The sequence below is a fragment of the Scardinius erythrophthalmus genome (genome assembly GCF_964197995.2).
Source record: "Scardinius erythrophthalmus genome assembly, chromosome: 3".
Taxonomy (NCBI): Eukaryota; Metazoa; Chordata; class Actinopteri; order Cypriniformes; family Leuciscidae; genus Scardinius; species Scardinius erythrophthalmus.
The window spans coordinates 14,957,281-14,970,430 of record NC_138223.1 but is presented as its reverse complement, the minus strand read 5'-3'; the positions used below and the strand labels follow the sequence as shown (position 1 = coordinate 14,970,430).

Below are 13,150 nucleotides of genomic sequence, written 5' to 3'. Positions count from 1 at the left end.
TTTCATCTGCCTTTTAAACTGGTTTAAATCACGGAGACATTGTGTTTTTCGCTGAATTCAAGCGCTTCTCACTGGATCTCGTGACCGAGACCGATCAGAGTAAACGCATCTGCTCTAGTGAGCTCACGCTGTGCTGCAGTTTGGACTTTGAGCCCAGCGGATAAATGGTCCGCGTGAGTTTCAAAAGAGTTTCGTTCCGCTTTTGGCGCATAAACATTATCGAACATTTATCGAACTCTTGATATCGTTTTATCAAGAAAAATTATATCGCGATAATTATCGTTATCGTTTTATCACCCAGTCCTAATTCACATCCTGGGACCTTCCATCCGCTCTGTTGTTTTTCTGACATCTCACAACGAGAGGTTGAGGACATCATCAGCCAGATGAAATCTTTGCCCTGGCCCCTTTTCCCACAGCCTTGGTAAAATCTAACCTCTATGTCATAAGTCCCATGATTATTAAGGTCATTAACCACTCCCTCCAGACTGGCCATGTTCCAGCTACACTGAAAACTGCTGTCATCAGACTACTTCTTAAAAAACCCACCTTAGACCCAGATGTTTTTGCCAACTACAGGCCCATCTCCAACCTTCCTTTCATTTCCAAAGTGCTGGAAAAAGTAGTTGCTGCACAGCTTCAGGTCCATTTAAAACAAAACTATTTGTTTGAGAAATTCCAGTCTGGTTTCCGCTTTGGCCACTGCACGGAAACAGCTCTGGTCAGAGTCAGAAATTACCTGCTGATGACAGCAGACGCTGGCTCCCCATCTCTTCCCATCCTTCTGGACTTGACTGCAGCATTTGACACTGGATCATAACATTCTCCTCCATCGTCTACACTCCACTATCTGTCTATCTGACTCTGTTTATAACTGGTCTACCTCACTGGGAGAACTGAGCATGTTGCCTTGGGAGAGGCTAAATCCTTGACACACAACATCACCTGTGGTGTCGCTCAGGGCTCAGTGTTCGGCCCCACCCTGTTCATCCTCTATATGCTCCCCCTTGGCAGTGTCATCAGCCGGTATTGAATTTCATTTCATTGCTATGCTGATGACACTCAACTCTATCTCAGGTCAAATTCAACCCCCTCTGCTGCATCATCCACTAAGACCACCTGCCTGGAGGAGATAAAGGCGTTGAACTTTGATGTACATCTGAGTAAGACCTCCTTATTCCACCAAACTTCGTCCTACACTTACTCTTGCAGATGTGGAAAAGCTCGTCCATGCCTTTGTCTCTTCCAGACTAGACTACTGCAATGCGCTCCTCGTCGGGATCCCTGACAAAAGCCTTAAGAAGCTGCAGCACATTCAGAACAGCACTGCTAGGATCCTGATGAGGGTGCGCAAATACGACTATATCACCCCCATCATCAAATCACTTCACTGGCTTCCTGTCTCACTCAGGATTGAGTACAAGGTCTACTTGTCTTGCCAAATGGAAATGACATGTTGCGAATGTCAATGAATTATTTCAATCACTTCATGAGATTTATAACTATAAATAGTCAGAATATTTCCACAGGATGCAGTTATTGTTTTTTAAACTGTTTCCAAACTGTCAAGTTAGATGCTCAGCTGCTCTGTGTGAATGTCACTCTTTCATGTTCAGGTGGATGAGATCATGTTAACTTTGAAGCAGGCGTTCTCTGTGGCCGCCCTTCAGCAGAACAGTAGGACCCAGAGTCAGCAGTGTGACAGCTGTCCCCTGCAGCAGCTGCACAAACTGTGTGACAGAATAGAGGGTGAGATGTCTACTGTTTGTCATATCACTCAAGTCTATCATGTTTTATCTCTGTATCAGACCATTTCTCTTTCTTTTTGTATCTCTTCATGTTTTGCACCTGTCAAAGGCCCAGAGTAACAAATGTTCTAGTGCACACTCATATTTATTTGGGGCGGATTTATTGGTTCCCTGTACTCTAAAGGAATAGTTCGTTCAAACAGTAAAATTCTACCAGCACTTCTTTTTTTCCTTTGGATCATAAAAAGAGATTTTTTGAAAGAATGTCCCCATTTCTTTTTTCCATACATTGAAAACACACTATTGATCAAAGGTTTGGGGTCAATAAGTCTTTTATGCTCACTAAGGCTGCATTGATGTGATCAAAAATACAGTTAAAACAGTAATATTTTAAATTATGACTTAAAATTAACTGGTTTCTATTGAATATATTTTTAAATGCAATTTATTCCTGTGATGAAAAGCTGAATTTTCAGCATTATTGCTCCAGTCTTCAGTGTCACACGGTCCTGAAGAAATCATTTTAATATGCTGATTTGCTGCTCAATTACCTTATTATCAGTTTTCATAACAGTTGTGCAGCTTTATATTTTGTGGAAATGGTGATTTCTTTTATGAACAGAAGAAAGTTATTTTTTGCAACAATGTGTAGGTCTTTACTGTCATTTTTGATCGTTTGATTGTGTCCTTGCTGAATTTCTTTCAATTAAAAAAATCATATAAATCTGTATATAGTATCTTTATAGGACTACTTATGAGGCTTTTTGGCGCTTGGTCACTACTATATGCTTTCATTTTATGGAAATAGCAGTAAAGTATTTTTTTTTTTAAAATACAGTATTCCCTTTTGTGCTCCATTGAAGAAAGAAAATAATACCGGTTTGGAATTAAATTTGGGTTAATTCATACTTTGCAGTCACGTGACTACCATGGATACCTGGCGGGCAACAAACGGGTATTTTCAACGTAGAGTCCTGTAGTTCCAGGTCTTTCTAGTAGCTATCAAGTCTGTTAGCGAGCTAGCTGCATAACTATGGACTAGGATTAACTCCAAGGTAGCTAAATTGTGTAAAGCAGACAAGGTTTTTTAAAATAATCGAGCAGTAATAATTCCTCCGTAAATAATCTAGCGCTACTGTTGGGTCATCTCTGGTTCTCATTGAAAACCATAGATATCACAAACCTCAAAACAACCTATCACACACTTTAATTGTTGTTAGCAAAAGACGACAGATGTTACTGTGCGTTCACACTGCCACCGGCGAGAGCGTCAAAGTGCCCGGAAGTCATTCATTTTCAATGAATTTTGCCGCTCTCGCCGGCGGCATTGTGAACGTACAGTTAGCCTAGCTTAGACTCATAACACAAACAGCTGACTCACCGAACCAGCTGGTGGTGTTGATTGACGAAACTACAGGGTAACTTAAAGACACGATTAATTACATGATCATACACCCATTGTATTCAAAAAAATGTTGAAATTACCTTTGATGGAGTGATGGAATGATCACTGCACAGACGTGTATACTGTGAAGGTTGCTTATCTCATCTGCGGTTAGTGCAACCAATCGCACAACAACTATCTGGCATGTCGTTTACACCTCAAAACACCAACTTTTGTATAGTAAAACTGGCGACGTCCTGGCAAGATCCTTGATTAGTTTACTGGGTTTCGTTGCTGGAGAACGACGTTCTTGCCCGCCAGTCAGTACTTGTGACGTCACGTGCAAAGTATGAATTATGGCAGAATTTTTACGTTTATGTAAATTATTCTTTATAAACACCCCAACTTAACCATAATGATGGCAGAATTGATAAATTGTTTATTCAGAACATGAATTAGGAGGTTACAACAGATTTTTAGTTCCCAGATTTCGTTTCAGTTCTGTGGGCTGCAACAGTGCATAGTTTGTGCTTGGCATGACACTGTATTTATGTGCAGGTCTACATCCATCCAAAGCTAAGCTGGAATTGCAGAAGCATTTGGCAGGTCTGGATAATCAGGAGCAGGCAGCTGTGTTTGAGAGCACCATGGTGAGTTATTTCAATTTTAAAACCGCTATAACACGTTACACAAATACGCTTTAGCTCCCCGGTTCCCTGGATTACCAGTGTGTGCCAAATCCTTTAAGTGTGGCATTCAAGGAATGTGTGCTTTTCTGTTCAGAGGGTGTGACTGGTATAAATTAAACCAGTTTGTCCACTAGTCTAGCATCCTGAAACCATAGTCAACCTGAACGACTGAACATTTAATCAACCTGATGAATGGACAGATATCCTCAGAGCGTCAACTGTTTTTCTTTTTTACTTGGTGATTGTTTAAAATTGAATATCAGCTTTAAGGGTGCAACAAACAGAAAGTTGTCTTTACAATATTGATTATAATATAATTTATTTAAATATGCCCCCATTTTCACATAACTTTTATATATCTTTAAAAGTTTTGATCACCTTAAAATGCTCGTTGACTAGTTGAAATTTGAGCTTTTGTGTACATAGTGTAATAGATGAGTAATTTTCGGAGTAAATTCCTTCTGCTCTCTGTTGTTCACATTTCCCACTAAACGTGAGTGTGTTTTGTAAGGCCGCTGATGCCATCTTGTGGAAGTTTGGAGAAATAAAATTTTTGTTTGTGTGTTTGAACAGAAAGCCAGGCCTAAGTCAGATCAGGAAGAGAATGAGTTGGTTGTGTCATTTCTTAGACGACTGTATGAGGACAGACAAAAGACACACACACACAACGGACAAACAAAAAAGGTACACCACCATTTAATTAATTAAAATCCTCATGGACATATGAATGTTTCCATTTTGTTAGTCTGTTACAAACTTGAATATTACTGCTGGCATCTTGGAGTATTGGGTGTGGATGCCTGTTTGCATACAATACTGTATACATGAATGTGTTTGACTTCTCAGGAGGTTGCTGTGAATGCTGAAAGCAGCACGAGTTCCAGTCGTGTGCGTCTGGAGGAGTTCAAGACTAGAGCCAAAAGGTCTCTCACTGAATCACTGGAGGGGATCTGGAAGGTATGCAAACATTTTATGCATTTTGAACATTTTGGCTCCCTCTACATTTTTTGTGCATCTAACATTCAAAGAATGCAGGCCTTGTATGTGTAGCACGATATGTGCTTACAGGGTCAATACTGTAAGTCCAAATGAACAAAAATAACTTAACTATGATACTGTTTATCTATATAAACATAATTTATGGAATATTTTATGCCTCCATGTAATAGGGCAGCAGTAAGTCCAAATCCCCGAGGGAGAACAGTGAAGGAGAGAGCAACTCCTCCAGCTCCACCACACTGAACGGCACATATCAGGTCTGCACAACGCTCACATCATCAATATATTTTCTGTCACAGTGTTTTTTTTAGGACTGGACTATATTTTGAATATTCACAATAAATTTGGGATGATTTTGTTGAGGTAAAATATACTAAGATTTGGCCATTTACTTTGCAAAAGAGCAGAAATGGATCAAATTTGCAATCCTTGTTTCATGACTTGCATCTATGAAAAAACTACAGTAAAACAGTAACATTGTGAAATATTGTTACAATTTTAAATAACTTTTCTATTTTAATATATTTTAAAATGTTATTTATTCATGTGATGAAAGCTGAATTTTCAGCATCATAACTCATAACTAGTCTTTAGCCTTTATTATTTGAAGTAGAGAACCTTTGTAACATAATAAATGGCTAAACTTTCATTTTTGATAAATTTAATGAATCTTTTCTGAATAAAATAATTTCTTAATAATAAAAAAAAAAATACTGACCCCAAACTTGTGAATGATAGTGCAAAATGTGTAGGATAAAATGACTTTTTAGTCTATTATTCAGATTATTTTATGCTCAGCACCTTATTAGTCCATACTTTTAAGGGATAGTTAACCCAAAAGATAAATTTTGTCATCATATACTCACCCTCGTGTCGTTCCATACCTGTATGACTTTAGTTCTTCTGTGGAATACAAGAGAAGATATTTTGAAGTATGTTGATAACAGTTTTGTTTCCCGTTGACCTCCATTGCATGGACAAAAATATCTTCTTTTGTGTCCAGCAGAAAAAAAAAATGCATACAGTTTTGAGGGTGAGTAAATTATGACAGAATTAAAAATTTTAGATGGACTATCCCTTTATCCGTGGTAATCTCAAGGAACTTAATGCTTTTATATAATGGTATCAACAGCAATATGATTTATAAGTGTTAATAATCACAATAAGCATTGTTATTTATTACGCTAATAAATAATAATGCTTATTGTGATTATTAGCACTTATAAATCATATTGCTGTTAACTATTTACTGTTTTACAACTTTGTATTTCAGTGGTTTTAGAGCAAGAAGTATCTGTCATATAAGATGTCTTTTCCTCTAACAGTTATAATCACTTACATGAACTTACTGCCTTTAAAAAAATCGTCTTCACAAGCTTTTTTGTTTCAAGAATGATTTATTCCATCAGAGTTGTTGACATTTTCTATTTTTTTTTTTAAGGAAACATCACTGGAGGAGCCCCTCTGCTCTCTCCTAACCTCCAGTCCACTCCGCTCTCACAATTCCACAGGGGATCTGAAGCATCTAGAAAGCTCAGCGAGATGTCAGGAGGATCCTGAGAGCCCGCCTCAGGGTTTCAGGAGACGTGCAAGCACGATTAGTCACTCTCCCATGCTGTCATCTTCTGAGCCAAATCTCCCCCCTCTACAACCAACTGCCGCCACCAAGCCCAAACTGGTCCGACACTACTCCGTCAGCACAGACTCCCCACACCAGAGCAAGTGAGACAGTTGGTTTGGGGCATTCCTTATTTTATGCTGTTGATATCTGACAATATTGCCCGTTGAACTTTAATGAGGGGAATAGGCAGTGATTTATGTGGAAGAAAAGCTTCTAGTGTTAATGCAGAGCTGATTTTTTTTATTAAAAGTTTGTATTATACCATGCTTTTTAACTTGCTATTATTTTACTCTATTCTGAGCGCCAGGACAAATCACTGGTGTCACGTACTTGATGCGTCATTCTGTATGTACTCTTTGGTCAAGGCGGCAGCACAAACACTAAATCTAATCACCATTCAGACAAAAGTTCCCTTCGGGAATGAATAAAGTGGCATCAATAGGCCTGTTTACACCTGGGGCCGTATTCACAAAGAATTTTATCTTACCACTAGGAGCACTCCTAAATCGCACTAAAAGATTTTAGCTAGGAGTTTTCTCTTAAAAGTTATTCACAACGCCTTTCAGACCTACTCTTAGTAAAGAAAGATGACAACTCCTAAACTAAGAGTGAGTCTTCGTTGCTATGGATGACGTCATTACTCATGCACGAGCTTGACTGAAGTGACCACCATGATTGGCTGATGATTGTAACGCGGGGATGATTCCAAACACCTCCCCTACGATGATGAGTGACAGGTCTGAGAATGCGTGCGTTACACAAGTAGTGCGAAGGACGGAAGATGATGAATAACTGAATAAATAGCCAAAATGAATAAAGAGTAAGGCAAAACAAATAGCCTAGTAGCCTAATGAAACATATGGATTGATGCAATATCTTTGCAACATTATTGAATTAATCTGTCACTATATGCCTCTGCCTACGTTTGCAAAGAGAAGAACATTTTAATTTAATTCACAGTGAAACGTTACAATTAGTTTACATGCAATGAGTAGCCTAGTTTTGGTTGTTGTTGGTGGCGTTATTGCATCCCTAGTTATGCCTACAATGCAAAATTGTTCCCTCGCGATTGGAAGCTCCTGTAGCCGCCGCATACGCATTTCAAAACATTGCAACGTGAAATGCCACAAAAAGCGGTTTGTGAATAGGTCTTAGTGAGTTAGGAGTCCTCTCGACTTCTTTTAAGCTGTCCCAGGCTTAGGTGCTACTTTTAGGGCTAAAATGCTTTGTGAATTACTCTTAGTCAAAAAAATGAGGAGTCCTAAAGTTACGAGTGACACGCCCATTATTTTTATGAGTTGCTCCTAAATTCGCCAGTTAGGAGCTACTTTTAGCCTTAAAATTCTTTGTGAATACGGCCCCTGGTCTCTTCATGCATCGGATAGCTATCAAAGCTGTCGGATAGATAGATCGTAAAAAGACCAGGTGTAAATGCCCCCCCCCCCCAAATGCATTCGAGACTGATTTAAATCTGATCACTCAAACCATTTAGGAGGTGGTTTTATACGCATTCCAGATGAAACTGGACAAGTGTAAATGCCTCTGGTTATTGAAGCCACATATGTAAATTTTACTCCTCCCAAAATTATAAAAAAATAAATAAACGTGTGAGAGGTGTTATAGGCTACCGGCTCTTAGTGGTCACATATGACAGTGCTACAGCAATATGACCCGTTGCAGATGAGTAGCCTATCTCAGTCACACATTAGTTTAGGGTCCAATTCTCACTATTAACTACGACTTGTGCCTTAATAAAATCCTAATTACTACTTATTAATAGTTAGAAAGGTTGTTGTTGAATTAGGTAGGTAGGATTAGGGATGTAGAATATGGTCATTCAGAATAAGGTGCTTATTAAGCAATATGTGCTTTATAAGTACTTTAAAATATGTGCTTTATAAGTACTAATAAACAGCCAATATCCTAGTAATAGGCATCCTAATAAGCAACTAGTTAATAGTGAGAATTGGACTCTAAACTAAAGTGTTACCCTATCTCTTCAGCAAGCCGACACACAAACTGCCGCAAATGAAAATGAAAGTTCAGCGTTGTGTCCTGGAGCTCAACAAACAATCGTCTTCATTAAAAGTAGTGAGACTAAATTATCTTACCAGTGCTGATGCTGCTTTCTCTCGTATTGCGGTCTTTGATCTTGAAATAAATTAAAGCACATATTTGTTGCTTTCGTTTGTGTGGAGACACATTTATGTGGTCAAGTGTAAATGAAAGAGATTTAACAAAACGGATGGCTATTCGATCAGTAAAAATGCATCGTGACCAAGTGTGAACAGGCCCAGTAAATAAAAAATAAAAAAAAACATTGCAAACTGAAAGTGTGATCTATATTATGATATTTTTCTATATGAAGCATAGACTTTATCCCAGCCAACTTTTAAGTTGTGTTTTCTAGATGTGCATCTGTGACAATTCAAACAGAATTAAAAGTTGAATATTTTACATGTACAGGTATGTATGTACAACATTTGTTAAATTCAAAGTCTGTTTGTTTGTTCATCACAATGACAGACCTTTGTCAATCAGTTACTGTGGGTGGTATTTTTGGAGGGGTGTGTGTGGAAGTTTCCTATTTTTACATCATCACATTCTGTAATGTGAATTCAGTTCACTGTGCTCCACTTTTTTCACTCTGTGCTTCTCTGCTTTTGTATTCCTTTGCACCCTCCTTTATCTTTTCCATCCTTTCTGTATTTTCATCAGTCCTTCTTCCCCTCTGGCTTCTTCCTCTCCCGTGTGTCAACGGCCGCTGAGGCCTCATACTTTTGTTCATGATCTTTCCACCCGGCCCCTCAAGCGGAGGTGAGGTGTGTGTGTGTCTGTGTCTGTGTCATCTCTACTGTCATTCACAAACAGGTCAGGGTACTTTTTTCCCCATAAAATTGTTTTATTGTCTGTCTTTCACTGAATTTTCTGTGCTTTTTGTGTAAAAGTTTGTGAAAGCACAATGGGGAATTTCACTCAAAATGAAATGCACTAACAGGCTGGTTTTGAGTGCTGGGTTATTGAGGACACAGGAGACTACCATGATGTGGCCTGTTAGTCCTCTCTTCTACGTCAGTAATGCGGCCTTGATCAATATAAATAAATAAATAAATAAATAAAACAAATAAAATACTGTCAGTATGTCAACAGTATCAGCATGTCAAAAATGCAAATCTGGTGCATAGAACAAGGTTTGGCCAAAAAAAATAACATCAATTTAAATGGCTCAAAGTCAACATAATGAAAAAAATACCCATTTATTTTAGTGTACTTTCAATATTTGATCAGTTTATGTTTGTCTTTTTAAACTTTCTCCAAAAGATTAGGCTTACATCGATATAAAAATTCTGACTGATATCGAAAAGTCATTTATTATTTTTATGTTATGGCCAAGATTAAAATGTGATTCTATTTTGTCTAAACATAAAAAATAAAACACAAAAATTCCTGTCCCAGTACTGCGAATATAATTTTTAATTCAAAAGCAGCATTATTACAGTCTTGTTTTAGTATTTATATACTTTTATAGTATTTTATTGCTATTTTGCGTTTATTTTTCACTTTTTCTTTTGTATTTTTATGTGCATTATTACTATTTGTTTTTAAGCTTTAATTTATATAAACTTATTTCAGTTAGTTGCCATGGCAGAATTTCTATTTTTTAAGTTTCACATATACTATTATTTTAGTTTATTTTATTTCAACTTTATTAATTAATTAATTAATTATCGAAACACAGTTTTGAGATGTAGTTAACAATAAAAATGTTCAGCATTATTACAGAAGTATATTATATTATAATAATTATTATTATATGAATAAACCACAGGGTTTTGCCAACACATTGTTCGTAATTCTGCTCCAACAAGTGCAAGCTAGAGTTCGCTTTTGTTCTGGTTTCAGTGACTCTCTGTGTCTCACTCCTTTACTCTGTGGCCTCTCTCTCTCTTTCTCACGCTCTATCTCTCAGTCCATCAGGGCTGAGTGGCTTTAGAGCGAGATTACACTCCTCCTCCTCTGTTCCAAATTTCCTCAAATTTCTGGCCCCTGTAGTGGAGAGTGATGATACCTGTGACTCTCAGAGGAAGAGGTATTCTGTTTCTTTTTCACATTCTGCCGATCCATCTTTCCATTTTTCTGTCTTCCATCTCTGTTCTTTTTCAGCACCTGCCACAGAGGTAGATGTGGATAAAGACTCATTGGAGTGAATACATTTTCTTATAATAAATCAGGATGTGCACAGGAAATCAACTAATCGAGTACTTGTTCTGCAACTAAGTTTTTGTTAATGTATATTGTTTTGTTTTTTTAAGACAAGAATTACAAAATTGCTCAATGCCTATGACTAATAATGAGTTGGTCTAGGATTGCTTTTAAACAGATTTGAAATTGTGTTTGGTCTTGTGAAATGGGCTTTTGTATCAAATTAAATATGCTGTCTACTCTGACAGATGTCTGTCAGTGTTTGTGTATATTTGTGAATGAATGCCTATGCTTATGTATTTCTATGTGTGTGTGTAGTGACGTGGCAGCCCTGTCCAGTCCTGGTGCAGTGTGTTTCGTTGGGGATGACAGTCCGTTACGTAGCCGGAGACACTCCTGGAGACAACAGATTTTTTTAAGAGTCGCCACACCACAGAAGGGCTCAGACACCAAAGGTAATACCCTACTTATGTACATCATGTAGGTTACATCAATACAAAACATCACCTATATCAACTACACTTAACAGTGTACAGTGCATTAAGTGCCTCTACATGCTGCGGTTACTGTTGGTGTCCTCCAGATGGCGCTCTTGCTCTTAATGACTCGATAAAAAACTCATTGGGTGAGTTTGACAGCTGACAGCCTTCCTGGACTTGATGTTTCTTTTGGCAGAGAAACAGAATTACACTGATTATGACTCTGGTCATTCAGACATGACTCTGTCAGTGTCTCGCTTTTCTTCTTTTCTTGACCTGTTTTGTCTTTATTTAACTGCCAAAACAGCGTATCGAGTCTGCTATTATAAAGTTGGTAGCTCGTTACACTTGGCAGTACTTCACAGTAAATGTTGATATGGATGTCAAAACACCCCTCAGGTCTGTGTGAGTGTGAATGAGAGAAACGATCATTAATTATAAACACTGTTGCTGTACATCTTAGGCCCAAAACATTAAATGCCTGCAAGTTTTGGTGATGTAAACCACGGGTTTAACAGTTGTTAAAACCCAGTGCTTTTGCTAAAAAAGGCCAAGTGTGTTATTTCTGTGCAAAATGACCCATCTGTTTGAATGGCCATCAGTGTAGAACTTAATGGGGATGTCTTAGGGTGCTTTCACACCAGAGTGTTTGTTTCGGAAACTAGTGCGTTTTCTCCCTTGGTTCGGTTCATTTAGGCATGTGAACAAGGCAATCATGCTCGTATCCGCACCAAAACAATCGCTCCAAAAACGCCTGAACGACGTTGTCTCGGACAGATTGCAAATGAACACTGGGACAATTCGCTTGAAGTGTGAAAGCAATCCGACCCAACGGACCAATGAACCAAATAGTATTATTATTCATAACGGCAAATGTGCTATATAAATAGCAGTAGTGTCTGATTCTGTGAGTGAGCACATTAGTTACCACAGTTGAAAACCAAAAGAGCACCTCTTCATCTTAAAATGTTGTGTAATTGCACTTCTCCGTGCGAGAATGCTGTCCCAATGAAGCCTTGAGTCCTGCTCTAGCTGCATTATAACATTCATGTAGTAGTAGTAGTAGTAGTAGTAGTAGTAACACATTTTTTCTTCAGGATAAACCCCTTGAGATGCATCATCTTGTTTTCAAGGAGGTCCTAATACACACAAATTAGATAACACAAAACTATTAACTAGACAAAACAATAACAATAATCACCTCATTCAAAACAACAAACACACCACTACAAAATTAATACTTAAAATATATATAAATATTCAGTGTAGTGTTTGCCTGTGTCTTCTTGACACAGTTAACCTCTATACAGTGCTGGGAGATCAAGAGAGAGCGCGTTTGAATTTTCTGCAGTATTAATACAAATGTATTATATAATTTAAAGGCGAGAATGACGGCTACATTCTTATAGTGTTTGCGTGTGTCTTGAGAGTTGCAAATAAAGCCACAATAAGTTTGTAGAGCAAACTTCAGTCATCATCAATCATCTTGCTGGATGACGCAGAGAAAACTCTGGCCAATAAGAGGACACTTCTACTTGCATGTGACTTGCGTGGACACATTTTGGTATGTTTTGAAAGGATGCCTTGTGAAAATGAAACCTTTATATTAATCTTTATATTAATCTTTGCAAATAGCTTGCACGCTTCGCGATGAATGTGGCTATTTTTACACTCAGGGTACATTATGGCATGTTTTCTATGTATGACGTTATCAATATAATTCATAATCCCACGTTTTTAATGAACGACGCGTTGTGGTTATTGTGTTATTGTGTTACAAACGGTGTATGCACAGAACAGTGGGGCGGGGTGAGCAAAGCTCATTATCATTTAAAGACACATGCACTGAAACGGCGTGCTGAAAACAGAGCTGTTTTTGACCAGGTAAAATTAGTGTTTTCTTACAATACTAATGCGAATTTTTAATTAAAGTATATTACAAACTTTTAATTTAGACCCTAAAGAATCATATTAGCTTGTACAAAAATGACATTATATGACCCCTTTAAGTCTCTGTTTCGGAACAA

The 13,150-nt window shown here is 37.8% G+C and overlaps 1 protein-coding gene across 7 annotated transcripts in view; it reads left to right on the top strand.

The window, feature by feature from the left end:
• The window catches only part of tbc1d1 (TBC1 (tre-2/USP6, BUB2, cdc16) domain family, member 1), a 76,356-nt gene that overhangs the window by 39,920 nt on the left and 23,286 nt on the right, over positions 1–13,150 (top strand). For 4 of the 7 annotated variants that reach the window (XM_081362137.1, XM_081362138.1, XM_081362141.1 and 1 more), the window contains 9 exons: positions 1,617–1,749; positions 3,691–3,782; positions 4,395–4,505; positions 4,668–4,778; positions 4,991–5,077; positions 6,262–6,542; positions 9,160–9,258; positions 10,412–10,645; positions 10,963–11,099. In XM_081362137.1, the coding sequence (XP_081218263.1) occupies positions 1,617–1,749; positions 3,691–3,782; positions 4,395–4,505; positions 4,668–4,778; positions 4,991–5,077; positions 6,262–6,542; positions 9,160–9,258; positions 10,412–10,645; positions 10,963–11,099 (1,285 nt within the window). The remainder of the gene's footprint in view (positions 1–1,616; positions 1,750–3,690; positions 3,783–4,394; positions 4,506–4,667; positions 4,779–4,990; positions 5,078–6,261; positions 6,543–9,159; positions 9,259–10,411; positions 10,646–10,962; positions 11,100–13,150) is intronic. The other 3 variants (XM_081362140.1, XM_081362143.1, XM_081362139.1) reach the window with 2 other exon arrangements.